General features: G+C 50.2%; 6 protein-coding genes, 1 long non-coding RNA gene and 1 other non-coding gene across 10 annotated transcripts; 5 read left to right on the top strand and 3 right to left on the bottom strand.

Annotated features, from left to right (window-relative positions):
• Positions 1 to 233: 233 nt before the first annotated feature.
• LOC9653883 lies at positions 234 to 549 on the bottom strand. Its single transcript, XR_002993386.1, has 3 exons — positions 456 to 549; positions 326 to 407; positions 234 to 274 (listed from the first exon to the last, which is right to left on the bottom strand). It is a non-coding gene; the product is annotated as an uncharacterized LOC9653883 (long non-coding RNA).
• A 440-nt stretch (positions 550 to 989) lies between these two features.
• LOC9658939 (WW domain-binding protein 11) lies at positions 990 to 3,839 on the bottom strand. Its single transcript, XM_024683792.1, has 6 exons — positions 3,581 to 3,839; positions 3,217 to 3,352; positions 2,492 to 3,161; positions 1,686 to 2,432; positions 1,367 to 1,626; positions 990 to 1,316 (listed from the first exon to the last, which is right to left on the bottom strand). Exons 1-6 carry the CDS (start codon positions 3,822 to 3,824, stop codon positions 1,088 to 1,090), a joined length of 2,286 nt encoding a protein of 761 aa, XP_024539560.1. The 5' UTR covers positions 3,825 to 3,839; the 3' UTR covers positions 990 to 1,087.
• A 79-nt stretch (positions 3,840 to 3,918) lies between these two features.
• LOC112349382 (pentatricopeptide repeat-containing protein At2g35030, mitochondrial-like) lies at positions 3,919 to 6,586 on the top strand. Its single transcript, XM_024683708.1, has 2 exons — positions 3,919 to 4,236; positions 4,291 to 6,586. Exon 2 carries the CDS (start codon positions 4,299 to 4,301, stop codon positions 6,567 to 6,569), a length of 2,271 nt encoding a protein of 756 aa, XP_024539476.1. The 5' UTR covers positions 3,919 to 4,236; positions 4,291 to 4,298; the 3' UTR covers positions 6,570 to 6,586.
• Positions 6,587 to 6,593: 7 nt separating this feature from the next.
• On the top strand, positions 6,594 to 8,712 carry LOC9653882 (transcriptional regulatory protein AlgP). Its single transcript, XM_024683711.1, has 4 exons — positions 6,594 to 7,487; positions 7,555 to 7,646; positions 7,698 to 7,795; positions 7,856 to 8,712. Exons 1-4 carry the CDS (start codon positions 7,072 to 7,074, stop codon positions 8,651 to 8,653), a joined length of 1,404 nt encoding a protein of 467 aa, XP_024539479.1. The 5' UTR covers positions 6,594 to 7,071; the 3' UTR covers positions 8,654 to 8,712.
• LOC112349363 (vicilin-like seed storage protein At2g18540) lies at positions 8,712 to 10,639 on the top strand (the record flags this gene model as incomplete). The annotated part of the gene is made up of 3 exons (XM_024683643.1): positions 8,712 to 9,376; positions 9,466 to 9,470; positions 9,595 to 10,639. Coding segments are annotated over 3 exons (1,593 nt in total), but the record flags the coding sequence as incomplete, so codon positions are not given.
• LOC9658938 (beta-1,4-mannosyl-glycoprotein 4-beta-N-acetylglucosaminyltransferase) lies at positions 10,457 to 12,672 on the bottom strand. Of its 3 annotated transcripts, none has more exons than XM_024683710.1 (5): positions 12,405 to 12,672; positions 12,204 to 12,274; positions 11,323 to 12,105; positions 10,635 to 11,133; positions 10,457 to 10,571 (listed from the first exon to the last, which is right to left on the bottom strand). In XM_024683710.1, exons 1-4 carry the CDS (start codon positions 12,621 to 12,623, stop codon positions 10,647 to 10,649), a joined length of 1,560 nt encoding a protein of 519 aa, XP_024539478.1. In that variant the 5' UTR covers positions 12,624 to 12,672; the 3' UTR covers positions 10,457 to 10,571; positions 10,635 to 10,646. The 3 variants fall into 3 exon arrangements, with proteins under 3 accessions (XP_024539478.1, XP_024539477.1, XP_002978663.1); XM_024683709.1 differs by having other exon boundaries at positions 10,494 to 10,576; XM_002978617.2 differs by having other exon boundaries at positions 10,494 to 10,576; positions 11,323 to 11,947; positions 12,042 to 12,105; positions 12,204 to 12,474.
• On the top strand, positions 12,607 to 13,773 carry LOC9653881 (calmodulin-like protein 3). Its single transcript, XM_002978732.2, has 2 exons — positions 12,607 to 13,267; positions 13,379 to 13,773. The coding sequence occupies exons 1-2, from the start codon at positions 12,622 to 12,624 to the stop codon at positions 13,405 to 13,407; spliced, it is 675 nt and encodes a 224-aa protein (XP_002978778.2). The 5' UTR covers positions 12,607 to 12,621; the 3' UTR covers positions 13,408 to 13,773.
• On the top strand, positions 13,535 to 13,607 carry TRNAE-CUC. The gene has a single exon. It is a non-coding gene; the product is annotated as a tRNA-Glu (tRNA).
• Positions 13,774 to 17,120: the final 3,347 nt, after the last annotated feature.

The following is a 17,120-nucleotide window of genomic DNA, read 5'->3' as shown; positions in this document are numbered from 1 at the left end:
GTGGATGCTTTCAACTTCATCATCCTTTTCCCAGTCTTTCTCATCCTCTTCAACTTGAATGAGCTCTTGGATCCTGTCCTGTGTCCGTTGCTTCACTCTGAATACATGGATCACAACAAGTCAGTAAAATGGATCCCTAAGGAATCAACCTTGAAGTCCTTTTACCTACAAAAGAGACTTTCAATGGAACATCTCAGGTTTCTGTTGGTGCAAAAAGCTTCTGATAAACACATATTGAACAGCCCCAGCCTGTACAAACAAAGGTCCCTTGCTACTGCGAAACAAAACCCAGATGAGCTTTTGGTGTGAAAGAGAAACGACTGACATGGATGTCTGGCTCCACGATAGCCATCCGATACAATAACGTGGATTTTCTCATCCCCTACTTGCAATTCTTGAAACAAGTTCTGCAGCCATCGCCTTTGAGAACAGCAAACTCAATCAGCAATGCTCACCAGATTGAAAGACAGCTTCTTGTCCATCCTAGCACAAGACAAGCCACCCTGAACATGAATCTGTGGCCCAAACCCGCAATCAAGTGGGTAAAACCGCACGCCCCTTGGCCAATTCACCTCCCGCTGCATACTTGCTCTCCTAGACCGAGTATGGTATTTTGCAGTTCCTGTACTAAAAAGGAAAGAAGGGCTTTATATATACGTATATATAGAAAATCCGGTTATACAGAGCTTAAGGTGGCAATGACTTTTTTTTATACCTAATTCAAGAATAGGTTGTGATCCAAAAATTGAGCTCTTTTTTGTCGAATGATTTGTTTCGAGGCAAGCAATACTTCGTTATGATGGCTCTACGGCAACGAGCGGAGTCTTGATTTATCTTTTTGAAGTATTTGGAAAAAGCTTTTGTTTGTTGGTGTCAGATTATAATCTTTTATTAAACTTTGAATTCTAGGTTCTCTCACATTTTTCACGTGAAGACAGATAGGTGAGAAGATCCAGGAGATCGACAGAGCCGTATTTATTGCCCGCAAAGAACCATGGAATATCTGAAAGTTATCACAAAAAACTAGAAACTTTAGAATCAATAAAACCTAAGAAACAAAAACTTCCACTTGTGTGTTCTTCGAAGGCTACTTCCTGTTCTGTGAGTTGAGAATCTCCACCGCATACATTGAGAGCTCGCGGAGATCCCTTTGCTCGATCTGGAGCTGCTGGAGCATACTTTCCTGGTTTCTCAGCAGCGCTTTGATCTGTTGGCAGATGAACTCCGATCCTTCCGGCCGGTTGAGCATGTTGATCGAGCACCGTGGCGCTGGTTTCGCGTGCCATCGAGACTGATTGATCGTGACTTCGTTCAGCCTGGAATGAAAATCCCGATGAAGAAAAGAAAAACTTTCCTGGAAACTTACCTGTCGAGGATTTTTATCATGTTCCTCGTCTCGGCCGGGTGGTAGAACACGTCCCTGACGCGATCCCGTCTCGACTCCACTCTCTCGACTTGGCCGCATGACTTGCATGCGTTGATAAACTCGCTGTCCGGAGTGCTGGGCGAGATGTTTGAGACTCTCACCACCGTCGTCTTTGGGACGTCTGCTCTGGAGATCCGCACTAACTGCCCGTTGATATGGACCCAGTGAGCACTCAAAGCGCTCTCTTTTCCTTCGTCGGTCTGGATAATAGATAGCCGTGAGACGGAAAGAGGAAAAGAAACGAAGAAAAACTCATTACCAGATACTCGAAGACATACGTCGATGAATTCATGTCCCGGTGCTTCAAGTAAGTTGCGTAGATCTCGCCATGGATCGCGAGCGCATCCCTGAGCTGCGTGACGTTCGTCGTCGGTGGTAAGTTCTCCACACATACGGAGAGGTCCTTCCTCATCTTCTGCGGGTCGCCAAGAGGTGGAATCGGCGAAACAAATCCTCCATTTTCGTTTCTCGGTGGAAGCGGTCTCGGCGGCTGCTGCATCTGTGGCGGCGGTGGTGGCGGCATGTCCATCCTTGGAGGAGGCATATCGTTCCTCGGGAATGGCGTATCCATTCGAGGAGGCATATCGTTCCTTGGTGGGAAGTCGTTCCTCGGTGGCATTTGCATGTCGTTCCTGGGTGGCGGCATCATTTCGTTCTTTTGAAATCCCATCCCTTTCGGCTTGAAGTCTGGCCTTTCACCAACAGCTCCTCCTGCTTTGTTCATATTCATCATCCCTGGCTGGCTGAACCGAGGAGCGTCCTGGCCGTTCCAAACTCTCGGTGTTTGAGACATCTGGTTCTTTGCGTTTTCTGTGTTTGGAGGAACCATGGATACGACTTTGGAGACCAGGTTGTCGATGAGTCCGCCCCCAGCAGGTTGAGGCTCTTTGATTTTCGGTGCAACGTCTGAAAGCTGCGTGTTTTGTGTCGGTGCTGCCTCTGTCTCCACCTTGTTCCCAAGAATTACAACGTTCTTCCTTAGAGCATTGCTCAAACCATCCGCAGTCTGCAAATAAGAACGGAAGCGTTAGACAACGAGAAGAAATCAACTTCGAACGTACTCACCTTGAAATCAATGAAACCGTACGTAAACTTTGCAGTGGGTTTCATTGGCTTGACCGCTGAGACTCTGGTTATCTCTCCACAGTCTCCAAAGGCCTGCTTTAGATCCTCCTCCGTTGCCGCCGGATTGAGAAACCTGACGAACATTCCATGCCGAGGAGGAAGAATTCTCGCTGCGAAACTTGGCCGCTTGATTTCTTTCTCCTCCGTTTCGGACGTAGCAGACTCGGCAGCCGCTGCAGTCTCTTCTTTTTTTCGTTCGGTGCCGAGGCTTTTCAACCTCGACAGAATGTCGATGTAGGTGCTGTTGATTTCACCAGGAGTTTCGCCAGCAGCCCTTTTCAGGCTCGTTATCTTCTCTTCAGGAGCACTGCTGGATGGCGGAGGAGCAGTAGAAGTTTTCTCTTCCAAAACTTCCTCTTCTTCTTCCGACTCGTCTTCCTCTTCGGATTCGCTCCCTGCAGCTGCTGCCGGACTCGACGCTTTCGCAACGTTCGGAGGCTCGACTTTCGGTAATGGTTCTTCTGTCGACGGCGTAGCAGTGACTTCCACTTTCACCGTTATACTGCTTTGAAGGTCTGCAAGGATGTCCTTCACCACGGCTCGCGAGCCACCCGTCTCCTTCAGGACGAGAGCCAGAGTTGGAAACTCTCCATTGTTCTCCGACGCATACCTGAAAAAATCAAAACGTTAAGAGGCATTCGTTCGCTGGTCTCCAGAAAGCTTACTTTTCCACGAATGACTTGACTAGTGCTGCACGCTCGTCTCGCGAGAGCCTCTTCTTCGTGAGCTCGGGTGGCTCCTCCACTGCTGCGGGTCTTGCAAAGGATTTCTCAGTGTGCTTTCTCCATGATACCTGCACAGCTGCAAGTTTCCACCATAGCTTAAAACAAAAAAAAGAGAACTTCCAAGACAAATGTAAGAGAAGACACATCTAAATCGTCGCTGGAGGCCGAAGAACTAAATTCCAATCTCGCCCAACATGAGAACTCACTCCCAATCGCAAGAAAACAAATCTAAGAAACCACACCAATCCAATGCAGCATCAAAAACCCCACGAATCGAGATCCTATACAGAGCAAACAAACTCACGTAATCTGCTGGAGAGATTGCTGGACTCCCTGGAAAGCCCAGCGTGCGCGGCGAAGCTCCTCTTCGAGACCGCCGACACCAGAACCCTGGATCCCACGGATTCGCGAAGAAGAGCGGGCATTCTGGCTGCCAGGACTCGCGCCATGGCCAGGCGCCGGTATTCCACTGCCGCGGCGGAGAGAGAGGCGCCACAGGCGAGGCTGCGCGGCGACACAACCATGGCCAATGCCACCATTTCGACCATCAAGCACAAAAACCCTAAACCCTCCCCATTAGATATTTTTCTTTTCCAAGGGTGTGTTCTTAGCTAGTTAGGAGAGAGACGGCCGCGCGCGCTCTTCATAGCGATCAAGAGGATAAGTCTTCATAAATCGAGAATTCTTCGTAGATTTCGAGCATTCTTTCTCACAAGCTGCTAGCGATCATCAGAATTCCTAAATTTCAAGAGCATTCTTTCTTCTATCGATCATATTTCTTCCTCGCGCCCAGTTCTAACGTGTTCTTCACAGCAATCTAGTGGATAGCCAATGCTTTCGAGCATTCTTGCGATCTAGTGGATAGCCAATGCTTCTTCGTACATTTCGCGCATTCTTTCCCACAATTTCTCTTCGTCTACCTCCGAAGAGCGATCAGTGGACTGGAGTCTCGGTTTCAAGGTAGGGACTCTCGATTTCTCGCAGAAATTCCATCTAACTTCGAAGAACATCCAGGGGATTGTATGGCCTGCGCGGCACACATTGCGCAGCTCCTAAAGTCTTGCAAAGCTTCCCGGGATCTCTCCGAGGCACGGCGTCTTGACGCTCGCATAGCGGCTTCTCGCGAGCTCCAGCACGACAGGTACCTCTTGAATCTCCTCGTCGAGGCCTATGGCAAGTGTGGTAGCACCCGAGACGCTTGCGCGGTCTTTGACAGGATCCAAGCTCCAAACCACTTCTCCTGGAACATCATGCTCGACGTCTACGCTCGAAACGGGAAGCTTTGCGAGGCCAGGGAAGTGTTCGACCAGATGCCCAGCAAGGACGCCATCTCCTGGAACACCATGCTCTCGGCGTATGCCCGGCAGGATCATACACTCCAAGCGCAAGAACTCTTCGCCAAGATGCCGCAAAAGGACGTCGTCTCTTGGAACTCCATGCTCACTCTCTACGCCAGCAGCGGCCAGCCCCTCCATGCGAAGCTCCTCTTCGAGAGAATGCCGCTCCAGAGCGAAGCCACTGTCACGGTGATGATCCAAGTCTTCTCGCAGCTAAGTTTGATCGAAGACGCGAGGAGGGTCTTCGAAAGCATCCCCGAGAAGACCCCGATTCTCTGGAACGCGATGATCATGGCCTATTCGCGGAGCGGCAATGCGAAAGAAGCCGCCACCTTGTTTCAACAGATGCCCAACAAGGATATAGTTTCATGGAATTCCTTGCTCACTTCCCTCGTCCAGGAAGGATGCCTGGACGATGCCAGGAAAATCTTTGATGCCATGCCCGATACCAGCATTGTCTCGTGGAATCTCATGGTGGCCGCGTACTCACAACTTGGTCACGTAGACGAGGCCGTCACCTTGTTCGAGACAATGCCGTACAAGACCATCGCTGCGAGTACGGCGCTCATACAAGCGTTTTGTCACGAGGGGTTTCTCGACAAGGCGAGAGATTTGTACGAGAGTTTCCCGGAGGAGAATCTCCAGGCATCGAATTCGATGCTCCTGGGATATGCCCATTCTGGGTATATGGACGAAGCCAGCGCCCTCCTTGCTCGGATGTCTGTGAGGGATGTAGATTCCTGGAACATTATGATCCTGGGATATGCCCGGGATGGGCATCTCCGCGAGGCCGAGTGTGTGTTCGAAAACATGCCGGAGAAGTCCGTCTCGTCGTGGAACTCGATGATCACGTCGTATGCCCGGAATGGGTATATAGCGGAAGCTAGAGCGGTGTTTGATTCCATGGTGAGGAGGGACGTAGTGTCTTGGAACGCGATCATCCAAGCCTACATTCTTGCAGAAGATCTCGCGAAAGCCGAGGATCTCTTCTGTACAGCCCCTGAAAAGAATACCGTGACTTGGACTTCGATGATCCAAGCTTATGCTCGCAACAACGAGATTGCAAAGTCTAGAGGGCTTTTCGAGGCAATGCCACGCAAGGATTTGATCGCGTGGAGGGTGATGCTCACGGGATATGCCCAAAACGGGCATCCAGACGAAGCCATGGAGCTCTTTGCGAGAATCCCTCACAAGAGCTCGAGTTTGTGGAACACTATGATCGGGGTCTACTATACGGCAGGAAGAATCTCCCAAGCCAGAAACATATTCGAGAGCATCAATCCAAAACCAAGCATTTGCTGGAGCACCCTTACCGCAGCATATGCCCGTTCTGGTCATGTGCTGCAGGCAGCAGAATTGTTCCACCAACATCCCAGCCCGGATCTCGAAACTTTCATCACTATGATCACAGCGTACGGAAAGTCTGGCCTAGTAGAAGATGCCAAAAGAATCTTTTACGCCATCAAGGAGCCAAACCCAATGGCCTGGAATGCGCTCTTCGCGGCATATGCCCAGAACAGCCACCTTGCCAGCGCGAGATTCCTCTTCGATACCCTTCCCCGCCGCGACGCCGTGTCGTGGACAGCGATGGTGGGCGCGTATGCCCACAGCGGGCATAGCGGCCTGGCTTGCGAGCTCTTCCAAGAAATGGAGATCCACGGCGTGGCACCCGATGGGATCACTTTCATCGCGCTCCTGGGCGCTTGCAGCCACCTGGGCAGGATCAAGCACGCGGGCAGCTACCTCAATTCCTTCCCGGAGCGAGAAATCGCCCCAATTGTGGATCACTACCAATGCATTGTCGACGGCCTCGCGAGATCCGGGCAGCTGGAACAAGCCCGGGATTTGATCCGGGAAATGCCGTTCGAGCCGATCGCGGCGGCGTGGACATCGCTGCTTGGCGCGAGCAAATTCCATGGGGAGCTTCTTGCCCTAATTCCCGGGCTTGGTTTCTAGGGCTGACGTGTTGGGGGTTTCACAACGAACGGACGTCCGTACGGTGCTTCCTCGTACCTCTCTCTCCTAGGGCACAGGGTTTCCGTGCTCTCGAAGCGCGCAGCATGCGAGCGATCGATCGATCGATTGGATTCCTGCGAGCGCAATGGTTTGTTTCGATCCTTTCGTGAGTGGGCGTTTAGATTCGTGAGCAAGGGTTTTTTTCTTGTGAGAGAAAGAGATCGGGCATTGTGGTGTCAAAGTTTTGGAAGAATGTAGCGCGTTGTGTAGAGAGAATCCGGCCGCTTTTGGAAATGTGAGAAACTTTGTGGAGATTTTTGGGGAATGTGGGTGAGAGAAGAAACATTGACACAGTAATGGTTTTCGTTCTTTTTTCCCTTTCTTCTTTCTTATCAGAGGTCTAGTTTGAGGGAGAAAACAGTGTGAAGAACGAGTAAGACGAACGAAAGAAGAAGAAGAAATAGAGGAGAGACGATGGAGAAGTGATGTAGCCACTGTTTCCATGACGACGTCTCCGAGAACAATGAGTAGCGATCCGGAGGATTCGAGTTGCTATTCTTCGCCTTACGAGACCAACAGATATCAGTCACCGAGCGAGAGAAGAAATGTGGCAGTCGATCAGGGAGGAGTTTCTTACGTGTTTGAGCCGTTCATGGAGACCAGCTTGGCAATGGAGAAGCCGGACGTTGTGGGGATTGGTGGAGGTGCTTGGTTGCCTCCGACTGCCCCAGTGGAGCCACCCCGGCCTCAGACGTGTCCCCCGCTCGAGTTCCAGCTTCCAAAGCGACTTATCATTGCTGCTCGCGACAAGGAATCGCTGCTGGAGGAGGTGATCACGTTGAAAACCGAGCTCCAGCACCAGAATCGCAAGATTGCTGCTCAGAGGATTCAAGCCTCGACGGTAGAGAACGAGAACAGGTCAGTATCTTCTTCTCGTATTTGCTAGCTTTGTTCTATAGAAAGTGCTGCTTGTTTTTGTCTGTAGGAAACTTGAAAAAGATCTTGAGGATTTGGAGCTGCAACGAACTGATGCTCGCAGAACTGGCGGCCCTGAGAGGTTACGTAGCAAAGTTTATGGTATAGCTCTTATCTTTTCCATTTCAAATGTTAAACCAGAGAGAAGTGCAGGATTGAAAACTAGACTAGAAGATCTTCACATGGTTTGTGAAGAACAACGCGATGAGCTTTTCACACTGAGGAGAGATGTTCGCCTAACGCGCTCCAGAGTAAGAGCATAGCAGCACTTTGTTTGCCAGGGATTTTCTAATGTGTTTCTAGAATGCCAGGAACTGGAGGTTGAAAGAAATGTGTTTGCCGATGAAATTATCAGGCTGCTGAAATACATGAAGCGCTTGAAAGCGGGGCAGAACAAGCTGAGTTGTGAGAACAGAGAACTCGCGCTTGTGAAGGACAAAGCAGTACTATTGGAGATTGCAAACAAGCGTCTCGAGAGCTGTCTAACAGTAAGCTTCTTCTTTTGCAAGACAATTTTCACAGGCTTGGCTTTGCTGCAGGCGATTCACAAGAATCTAGAGAAAACGAAGCAAGAAACTGCTGCGTTCAAGCAAAAGGCACTGGAAACGAGCAATTCCAACAAGGCGGACGAGAAGAGACGGAGGGAGCTGGAAGACAAGGCAGCAAAGCTAACCGAGCAGCTAGACACCGAAACAGCCGAGAAGGAAAAGTGGGTCAGGAAAGCTAGCAAACTGGAGAACGAGATCAGGAAGCTCTCCAAAGAGCTACGTGAGGCCGAGGCAGCCAAGGCCAAGTTCGAGCTACTCAACACTTCCAAAAGCCCGCCAACTCCTCCTCCACCAGCTGCGAAGAAGGCTGCAACTGCTCCTGCAGCTCCACCATCGCCTCCACCGCCAGCAGCTGGAAAGAAGGCTGCTGCTTCTCCAGCAGCTCCACCATCGCCTCCACCGCCAGCAGCTGGAAAGAAGGCTGCTGCTTCTCCCGCAGCTCCACCATCGCCTCCTCAAGCAGGAAAGAAGGTTGCTGCCGCTCCAGCAGCTCCAGCATCACCTCCAGTGGCAGCCAAGAAGGCTCCTGTCACTCCGGACAAATCTGCCAAGGTATGGTGAAACACTCAAGTCAAGGACCAAACAAGAGTCCTAGAAATGGCTACCACACGGATCATAAGTCGACAGTCGGGATCCCCAAGCAGGGACCAGGTGGTCTAAGGACAAGGCCGTAAAAGCTCGGGTCACTCATTCATCCGTCTTGAATGCACAGACGAAGCCCGGTGGTGACGAAACTAGAGGGAAGTCAGCGGCAAACGAAGCGTCTCTCAGAGGTAGCTTTTGTTTTAACACCGTCGCGTATGCTTCACCTTTTTCATTCTTTTTGGCAGAGGCAGAAGAAGATACAAAGCGCAAGGCAGCCGAAGCGTTGCGCAGGAAACAAGAGGAAGAGATGCAGAGGAAGCAAGAGGAAGAGCAACGGAGGAAAGAGGAGGCAAGAAAGAAAGCGGCAGCTGAAGCACAGGCAAAGAGCAGAGCGGCAGCTGGAAACGACGCAAAGAAGAAAGGTGGCGAAACTCAGAAAAATGATGAAGACAAAAAGAAGAAAAGTGATTTGGCTGGAGAAGGAGGTGGTGGTAGAGAAGATAAAGACGCAGGTGGAGAGGCTGAAGAAGAGGCAAAGAGAAAAGCATTGGCAGCTGCTGAGAAAGAAGCAAGGAGGAAAAGATTGTTAGCTGAAGAAGACGAAGAAGCAAGGAGGAAAAAATTGTTAGCTGAAGAAGAAGAAGCACGGAGGAAGAGACTGTTAGCCGAAGAAGAAGAAGAAGCAAAGAGGAAGAGACTGTTAACGGAAGAAGAAGAAGCAAGGAGGAAGAGACTGTTAGCCGAAGAAGAAGAAGAAGCAAAGAGGAAGAGACTGTTAACGGAAGAAGAAGAAGCAAGGAGGAAGAGACTGTTAGCCGAAGAAGAAGAAGAAGCAAAGAGGAAGAGACTGTTAACGGAAGAAGAAGAAGCAAGGAGGAAGAGACTGTTAACGGAAGAAGAAGAAGCAAGGAGGAAGAGACTGTTAGCCGAAGAAGAAGAAGAAGAAGCAAGGAGAAAGAGACTGTTAGCTGAAGAAGGAGAAGCCAGGAAGAAAGGTGGAATAACTGGAGCCGGGGACGAGGAAGAAGCAAGGAGGAAGGCTGCGGCCGAAGCAGAAGCAAAACGACTCGAAGAGGAACTGGCCGAACAGAAAAGACGGCTAAAACAGCGTGAGCAAGAACTGGCCGAGCAAAAACAAAGTGTGGGAAGCAATGACGAGGGAAAGAAGCTTAACGAAGACGAGGAGCGAAGGAAAGCGGTCGAGGGTCTCCGTATCAAGGAAGAGGAAGAGAGAAGGCTGAGGGAGGAAGAGGAAGCGAAGAAGAAGCGAGCTCAAGAGGAGGAGATGAAGAGAAGAATGGAAGAGGAAGAGCGCAAGAGGAAGGAGGGCGAGGAAGAGCTGAGGAGGAAGCGGGAGGAGGAGGAACGAAAGCACAGGGAGGAGGAAGCGCGCAGAAGGAAACACCAGGAGGAAGAACGGGAGAGAAAACGCAGAGAGGCCGAGGAAGAAGAAGCTCGCAAGAGGAGAATCCAGGAAGAAGAGGAGAGGAAACGCAGGGAAGCCGAGAAGAAGAGGCTGGACGATGAGGAAAGAGCGAGAAAGGAGGAGGACGCAGTGGCTAGAAAGGCCGAGGAGGATCGCAAGAACGCGGCTGGAGGAGGAAGGCCGAGGATCAGAGTTTTCAAGGCGAGAGGGACGACCTTTGCCGAGGACACCAAGCAGGTGGTGGACAGAGGAGCTCCAACGTTTGAAGGGAGGTCGCGGAAGAACTTTGGTACGGCTTACATGGCTCCAGCGCCAGCGTCTCCAGCGTCGTCGTCCACGACCGAGAGTAGCAGCAGCGCAAGGAGGACCACCTTGCGTGTGGATCCAAAGTCCGGAGGCGACCCCTTGGAGTAGACTCTGTGCGATCGTTTGCGAGTCGAGCTTTTCTATCTGCGGGGTGGCCGAAGGCTGTGCTGTGGACGAAGGAAAAAGAATGTTACCAAAAACTTTGCTTTAAAAACGAAAGCTTACCACCAGTGTTCTTCATGGATCATACTCCCGGAGGCAGTGTCCTGGAAGTAAAAACTTAAACTTGTGAGCGTTTCGCAGCAACCACAGCGGCAAATGGACTGCTGCGTGAGATCTCGCGGCGTTTCCCATCTTGGCTACCAGCTCTTTGAACGTGTACTCCTCCGGAAGGAGGCCAAACAGGTCCCTGCCTTTACAAACCGCGTCCTGGATTCTTATCTCGGCGTCCACCGAGCCGAGGCGCGAGGCTTTCAGCCGGTCTGCGTGGCTGTAGGCTCTGATCTTGAACAGGATCTCACTGACGTGTCTGAAACAGAAGCTGCAGTGCCACCCTGCGTCTGCGAGTATGAAATCTGACCTTCGGAAGTGGCCATACTTGGTGGCGCCCGGCTGATACAAATGCACGCACGGCCTCCAAGCTTTCTCGTCCACCAGGAACTCGAACGAGTAGAGATAGTTTCTCATTTGGAGGTGCATGGGAGAAGGAAATCCATCGCACCATCTGCACAAGGAAACTAGCACTGATCAAACTCACGCATCACAAAGCCGACAGCCAAACTATAAACTATTCTCGAAAGTTTGGAAACTCACAGACATCACCTAGACCAACACAGCCAAAACACGACTGTGCCAACGAAGAACACTACGACCAAGACAGACAAGTGAAAAAGACACTAAAACAAAACTCTACCTTAGCAGCTCCAGCGTGTGCCAACTCGGGATCTCATCAGCATCTGACATGATAACGATGTCTCCTTCTTCAATCCCCGCAGCCACCAGCGCTCGATCCATTTGCTGTCGCTGGAACACCTCCGTCGTGAAAGGACTCTCATTCTCCAGCAAAGGCCTCGTCCAGATCTCCCGGTAGAACAGCTTCGAGGCCGCAAACAAGAACCTGTAGCTGTTTTTCGCGAAGAAGAGCGGCTTGGCCAGACCTGTGAAAGTACCATTTGCTTCCAGGAGCACGAACTTGGTCACGAAAGGATACAATTCTCTCCACCGGATCTCCAGTAGGTCGAGCTCGTTGCTAAAGATGATGGCGTCAAAGACACGGCGAGGGGTCTCTCTCACTTCCCAGTTGTGTAATTCGCACAGATCCGAGCGGGAGAGGTTGTGAGCGAAGTAGTGAGTGATGAAGTCGAATGGCTTCGGTGGTGTGTCCCAGACGGGCCTGAGAAAGTATGATAAGCTCAAGAAATTGGAGTAGCCAGCGTGAAGGCAGAGGATCAACACGAGTACCAAAGCGGCCGCTAAGATTTTTCTCCCTCGTGGCTTTCTCGAGAGCATCCTTTTCTTCCGGACCGATGATTCGTGCACTGCTTCGTGGGAATGGAAGGAACCAAGTGAGAAACGAGGGAGAGAGAAGGAGTGCGAGAGAGTCACTCTCTTGCAAAGGAATCTTGTAAGTACCTGGCGATTGGCCTTTGTCTGACCACTACAGCCATCGCTGGAGCAAAAGTTACTCAAAGTTACTCTGGGAAGAAAAGAGAGAGAGAGAGAGAGAGAGAGAGAGAGGGAGCTGTCAGTATAAACTATGAGATGATCTTAAACAATGGAGAGCTATGGACTTACTCCCGAGTGATCTTAATCGCTGGAGCAGTCCCAGATATAAAACTCCCTCGATTGTCGTGGCATCTAAAGCTCTGACGAAATACATGGATAAGTGGACCTCGACAAAAGAAAAGATAGAGAACCTAGCAACGAAAGAACAATGGCGAAGAACGCTTGAGATCTTCTCCAAGAATGGAGGAACTACACGATAGTAGCACTGACCTCTGAGAGTGATGTCACGACTTTGGCGAAGTCGTGCTTGAATCTTCCACCCGAAATCCACGCGCCAGCGCTTTCCAAAGCTAGGGTTCTTAGCAGCTTCCTGGCGCCGGCAATCGTAGAAATGCGTGACACTACTTCTCGATTCTTCGCACAAGCGCGTTGGCGGCATCGATAAGTATGCATCGATCGCCAAGGCAAAGGAGGAGCTGCTACTCGCATGGATGCGCCGACAATCCCACAAGGAATCGCGAAGAAAGCAAGAATGAGGGCGAGGGATTCCATCGCGCCGTGCTCGCTCCATTTGCCCCATCTCATGGACTATGGATGGCACTGCCAGCCCCTCCTCACTCCATCTCCATCGCCAAGCTGCCCAAGAGCCCTAAATTTGCGTGGTAGGAAAGAAGAGGAGAGAGAGCTTTGGAATGTCTTCCAGGAATTCGATAGCAACCGCGACGGTCTGATTTGCAAGGGCGACATCGCACAGATGATGCTGCGGCTGGATCGCAGCCTCTCGGATCGCGACGTGGCCGCCACGCTCGAGGCGATCGACGAGGACGGCGACGGATTCGTAGATTTCGGGGAGTTTTGCTCCATCTTCCACGGTCGCAGGGATATTCTGGACGGAGAGGAAGCGCCGGATTGCGAGGGCGAAGATCAAGAGGAAGAAGATCTGATGGAGGCTTTCAGGGTCTTCGACCGCGACAACGATGGATTCATCACGGTGGAGGAGCTCCACACGGTTCTCGCCAGGCTAGGATTCGTGGAGGAGCATGGCGGCCGCCCCAGTTGCTCCAGGATGATCCGGATGGTGGATTCCAACGGCGATGGCCTGGTCGATTTCCTCGAATTCAAGAGAATGATGTGTAAGCCCATGATCGCTGCTCATTAGAGATCTATAGATCGTGTAAATACATTCTTTCTAGCTTGATCGATCTCATCTATCGACTCATTTACTAATCAAATGTACTGCGCAGCACAAGCCGGGTCGCGCGGCACACACTAGTAACCGCGCGGTACAAACGCGAGAAATTGGAAGAGCCCTAATACGCTTAAATTTGAAAGCTTTTTTTTCGCACGAATTCTAACACCACCTAAACCCTAAACCGTCCGAGTCGCTAAAAGTAATGTACTCCGTTGTAGTCTAGTCGGTCAGGATACTCGGCTCTCACCCGAGAGACCCGGGTTCAATTCCCGGCAACGGAATTTTTGGCAAAAATTTTGGTAAACGAAACAAGCCGAGCAAGAGGGAGAGAGAAGAAAGGAGACCCGCGAGATCGATTCCAGTCCAGGGGTCACCAGGGATGTTTGTGCTCGGGCTCCGAGTCTCCTGGTTCACCGAGGACTTCGTGGAGTTGATTCTCAAGGTACGTACACGGACGCGTGTTGTTTGATTTCATGCCGACTGCAGTTAGCGCCATGGAAAACCAAGTTAGAGTTTGATCATAGCGGCCAACTAACGATTCAGCCACTGTGATCGATCAAGAGCAGCAAATCCGGATCCTGCCACCATTTTCCAAAAGGCTCTTGGAAATTTTGCGCTATCGTTTCTTGGTTTGCTATTGTGGGCATGCTCTTTTGACTCGTCCGTCACCAAAGATTTCAACAAGATACCTATGATAGGCATATGCAGTTACAACTGCGTTTCACGAGAGAAAACCTTTCTCTGAGATCTTTCGAAGAAGCATCAACCCAATTGTCACGCCACGCATTTTAAATATTTGCGTTAGAAATTTTTAGCACGCAATGCTGCGCCACGGCATCTCCGGAAACAGTTCCTGCAATCGGTTTGGAACCGTTTACAACCTTCGTCAATTCAAACCCATGCGCAGTTGCATTGCCATCCCCACTTGGCATTCATTCCCTCCGCTTCTGTGCTTCTCGATCTCGTTTTCTCCACTCCGGGCGCCTACGTGGTGCAGAAAGCTCTAGAATATTGACCATCTCGTGGCAATATAAGCCCAGCCCTCACTCGTTCCCTCACCCTTGCTTTCTCACTCTAGTGTTCCCTTTTGCGATGTAAGCAATGCTCATTCTATGCTTTCCATCTGGGGCTCCTGGGACTAATGCGTGTTTGTGTCCGTTTGCTTTGTTCAGATATGGTCAATCTCGGCCCCGTTGCCGCAAAGAAACATTATGAGGAACGTTGTAATCCGGAATGGGAAGAGGATCCTCCGCAAATCTTCCCCACGAAAGGAGGACAAGGAGAATTGATGCATGCCGGGAGGGAACTTACGATTGAGCCGCAAGCAGGATCCTGCCACCAAATTTCCAAAAAGCTCGTTGGAAATTTTGCAATGTAGTTGGCTATGGCCTTTTAGTTTTCTATCCATGTGGGCTTTGCATTCTCCTTTGAGTTGTCTACCTGGAGTTGTTTATCATAGCATTTACCATCCCTAAAGATTCAAAAAACATACCAGGGATGGGCATATGCAAACACGACTGCGTTCCATAAGAGGCTATATTGCTTTGGGATCCTCAATATGTCCATACTGCTGGCCATGGCAATGGCATCACCAACCGCATGACAGGTAGGAAAAAGGTTGTGGTCTCGTTTGAGAACCGCAAATCTTCCATTGAGAGAAACGAGGAGGAAAACAGTTCCAACAGCAGCGGGACAAAAAGCTTGTCCATGATCTTGAATTATCTCCCGCCACTCTTTCTTGTGGCTGGTGTTGTTCGCATGCTGCGCCCGAAGCGGCCAAATCAGCAGCTTGTAAATTCTGATAATAACACTCCCAATTTCTCTACTGGAAGAAGGAACCGGTCGTGGTGGGCAAGATTTCATTCTGAGCGTTTAGAAACCCACTTCTATACACTCCCTTCCATTCCCAAGCTTCATCCAAGCTTTTCGTTTGGCGCGTGGACCCGGGGAAGGACTCGATCACTTCTCGCAGCACACCTGGGACGGGTGCGTGCATCGCGGCCATCGCACGATGATTTGTGGTCAAACGCTAGCCTGTTTAGCTTGATTTATAGCAAACACAAAGAAGAAACACACCTTCGATATCTCCTCGATTCCTGTAGAGATCCCCACGCTCCTCCAAGTAGTCCATCGTGTCCTCTCCCTGCAAAGGCTTAGCTCTCGATTTCCTCGCAGTTCTAGCCACCTTTCCGAGCTCAATTTCAAGTTGATGGACCTCACACTTCTTGTTGCAATGAACATTCCGGTGGAATGCTAGTCTCCTGCGATGACACCAACAAGCCTCTGTTCGTCCAAGTCCATTCTGTGATCTCCATAGCCTGCTTCGAGTAGAAAGACGGTGATTGTTGCACAAGCTCAGGCACTACATCTGGAGAGCTCGAATTTGCACGAGGAAGGTACTGATGAGGAACGAGAAGCATAGAACTCCTCCTGGCCAGGAATCGATTGGTGGGCTCTTTTCCCACCCATGCGAAGAATCCCTTCGTTTTCAGATTCTGAGCGTTTTAAAAATAAAACACAAACACCAAGCTTTTGATGATTTCAGTGACGAGTCTGTTCGTTTGGTGCGCGGATCCGGTGAAGGCCTCGATCATGGCTTCTCGCAGCATCTGAGACGAGAAAGCTGGGTGTGAGCATCGCGGCCATTGCACAACGATTTGTGGTCAAACGTTAAAAATAAAAAAGCAGAGGCTTCCATTTTCTCCTCCTCGTCAATCAAATCCATCGTCTAGAGCAAGGCCAACCAGCCATCGACTATGATGTTCACTCCCTGAACATCACACGCTCCTCCAAGTACTCCATCGTCTCCTCTCGCCGCTTCGCTCTCAATTTCCTCCCGCGGTTTTACCACCTTACATCTTGCTTGGGAACTTCAAGAGCATCAACTTCACCTGGACTGGACTTGTCTCTATTCTAGCAATTTCGAACTCTCGAATAAGTATAGCTTATTAGTATTGGTACCTCCAACAGCAGCATTCCACTTCAACACCAAGCGTCCAAACTTTGCAGGACAAAACTTATAATCACCACTCAATCTCGTCAACTTTCTAAAGAAGATGTATCTCTGGCTGATGGAGAGGGAGAGTGCCACAAAGATCAACACTCCAATGTTGCAGCTGATTGACAGCGAGCTCTGGGTGATGGTCTGACAGCCAAGCATGCAGTGGAAGATTTCTACACTCCTTCACAAAGACAAATGCAAGATTGTTGTTGTTGTTGCTCTCATTGATGACATTCCATCACAAATCTTTGCTCACGAATTCTGGAGTTTGCATGGAACTGGCTCGGCGCAGCAAGTCATCTATAATACAGATTTTGCCAATTTCAGCCCCCCAAGTTGGAGACCGCTGACAAATGGATCTAGGACAGAATTAGCATTCACTCGCACCATATACTCTCAGGCAAGTCTGGAATCTAACATCACGGCAGAGACAATGACTTCATTAAGCTATGCATGTTTACAATAGAGAATTGTTTCACGAGCACTTCTATGGTAAAAGAAAACCATGTTTTCAGGGTTACATGTGGCACCTTTGACACTGTAGCAGTTTTATGGTTAGTCTTATAGAGTCATGAGAGGTGGTTTTCTTATTAGAACTCGGCAATGTTTTAATGTATGCATCTCCAGGAGGGAGATTCAAGACGGTTTCTGAACAGATATGTGGACTGGACAGATGGGAAGGCGTGTATTGTTTTAGCGATATGGCTGGAGCTGCGGTACTCAAGGTGAGCAAAGAAAAGACATCACTATTGAAGCTTGTCAATATTGAGTCGTTGTCATCAAAGATTTAAAC

The sequence above is a fragment of the Selaginella moellendorffii genome, unplaced genomic scaffold, assembly GCF_000143415.4.
Source record: "Selaginella moellendorffii unplaced genomic scaffold, v1.0 SELMOscaffold_38, whole genome shotgun sequence".
Classification (NCBI taxonomy): domain Eukaryota; kingdom Viridiplantae; phylum Streptophyta; class Lycopodiopsida; order Selaginellales; family Selaginellaceae; genus Selaginella; species Selaginella moellendorffii.
This window is presented reverse-complemented; position numbering and strand designations above follow the sequence as displayed.

Excerpts from the sequence above, each read along its gene's own strand:
- LOC9658939 (XM_024683792.1), bottom strand. The coding sequence starts at position 3,824 with ATGGTCGAAATGGTGGCATTGGCCATGGTTGTGTCGCCGCGCAGCCTC. Across the intron at positions 2,433-2,491 it reads ACGGTTTCATTGATTTCAAG|ACTGCGGATGGTTTGAGCAA; the intron begins GTGAGTACGTTC and ends TCTTATTTGCAG. Across the intron at positions 1,627-1,685 it reads CGTATGTCTTCGAGTATCTG|ACCGACGAAGGAAAAGAGAG; the intron begins GTAATGAGTTTT and ends TCTATTATCCAG.
- LOC112349382 (XM_024683708.1), top strand. The coding sequence starts at position 4,299 with ATGGCCTGCGCGGCACACATTGCGCAGCTCCTAAAGTCTTGCAAAGCT.
- LOC9653882 (XM_024683711.1), top strand. The coding sequence starts at position 7,072 with ATGACGACGTCTCCGAGAACAATGAGTAGCGATCCGGAGGATTCGAGT. Across the intron at positions 7,647-7,697 it reads GTTACGTAGCAAAGTTTATG|GATTGAAAACTAGACTAGAA; the intron begins GTATAGCTCTTA and ends AGAGAAGTGCAG. Across the intron at positions 7,796-7,855 it reads TTCGCCTAACGCGCTCCAGA|GAACTGGAGGTTGAAAGAAA; the intron begins GTAAGAGCATAG and ends CTAGAATGCCAG.
- LOC9653881 (XM_002978732.2), top strand. The coding sequence starts at position 12,622 with ATGGATGCGCCGACAATCCCACAAGGAATCGCGAAGAAAGCAAGAATG. Across the intron at positions 13,268-13,378 it reads CGAATTCAAGAGAATGATGT|CACAAGCCGGGTCGCGCGGC; the intron begins GTAAGCCCATGA and ends TGTACTGCGCAG.
- LOC9658938 (XM_024683710.1), bottom strand. The coding sequence starts at position 12,623 with ATGCGAGTAGCAGCTCCTCCTTTGCCTTGGCGATCGATGCATACTTAT. Across the intron at positions 12,106-12,203 it reads GCGATTAAGATCACTCGGGA|AGTAACTTTGAGTAACTTTT; the intron begins GTAAGTCCATAG and ends TTTTCTTCCCAG. Across the intron at positions 11,134-11,322 it reads CACACGCTGGAGCTGCTAAG|ATGGTGCGATGGATTTCCTT; the intron begins GTAGAGTTTTGT and ends TTCCTTGTGCAG.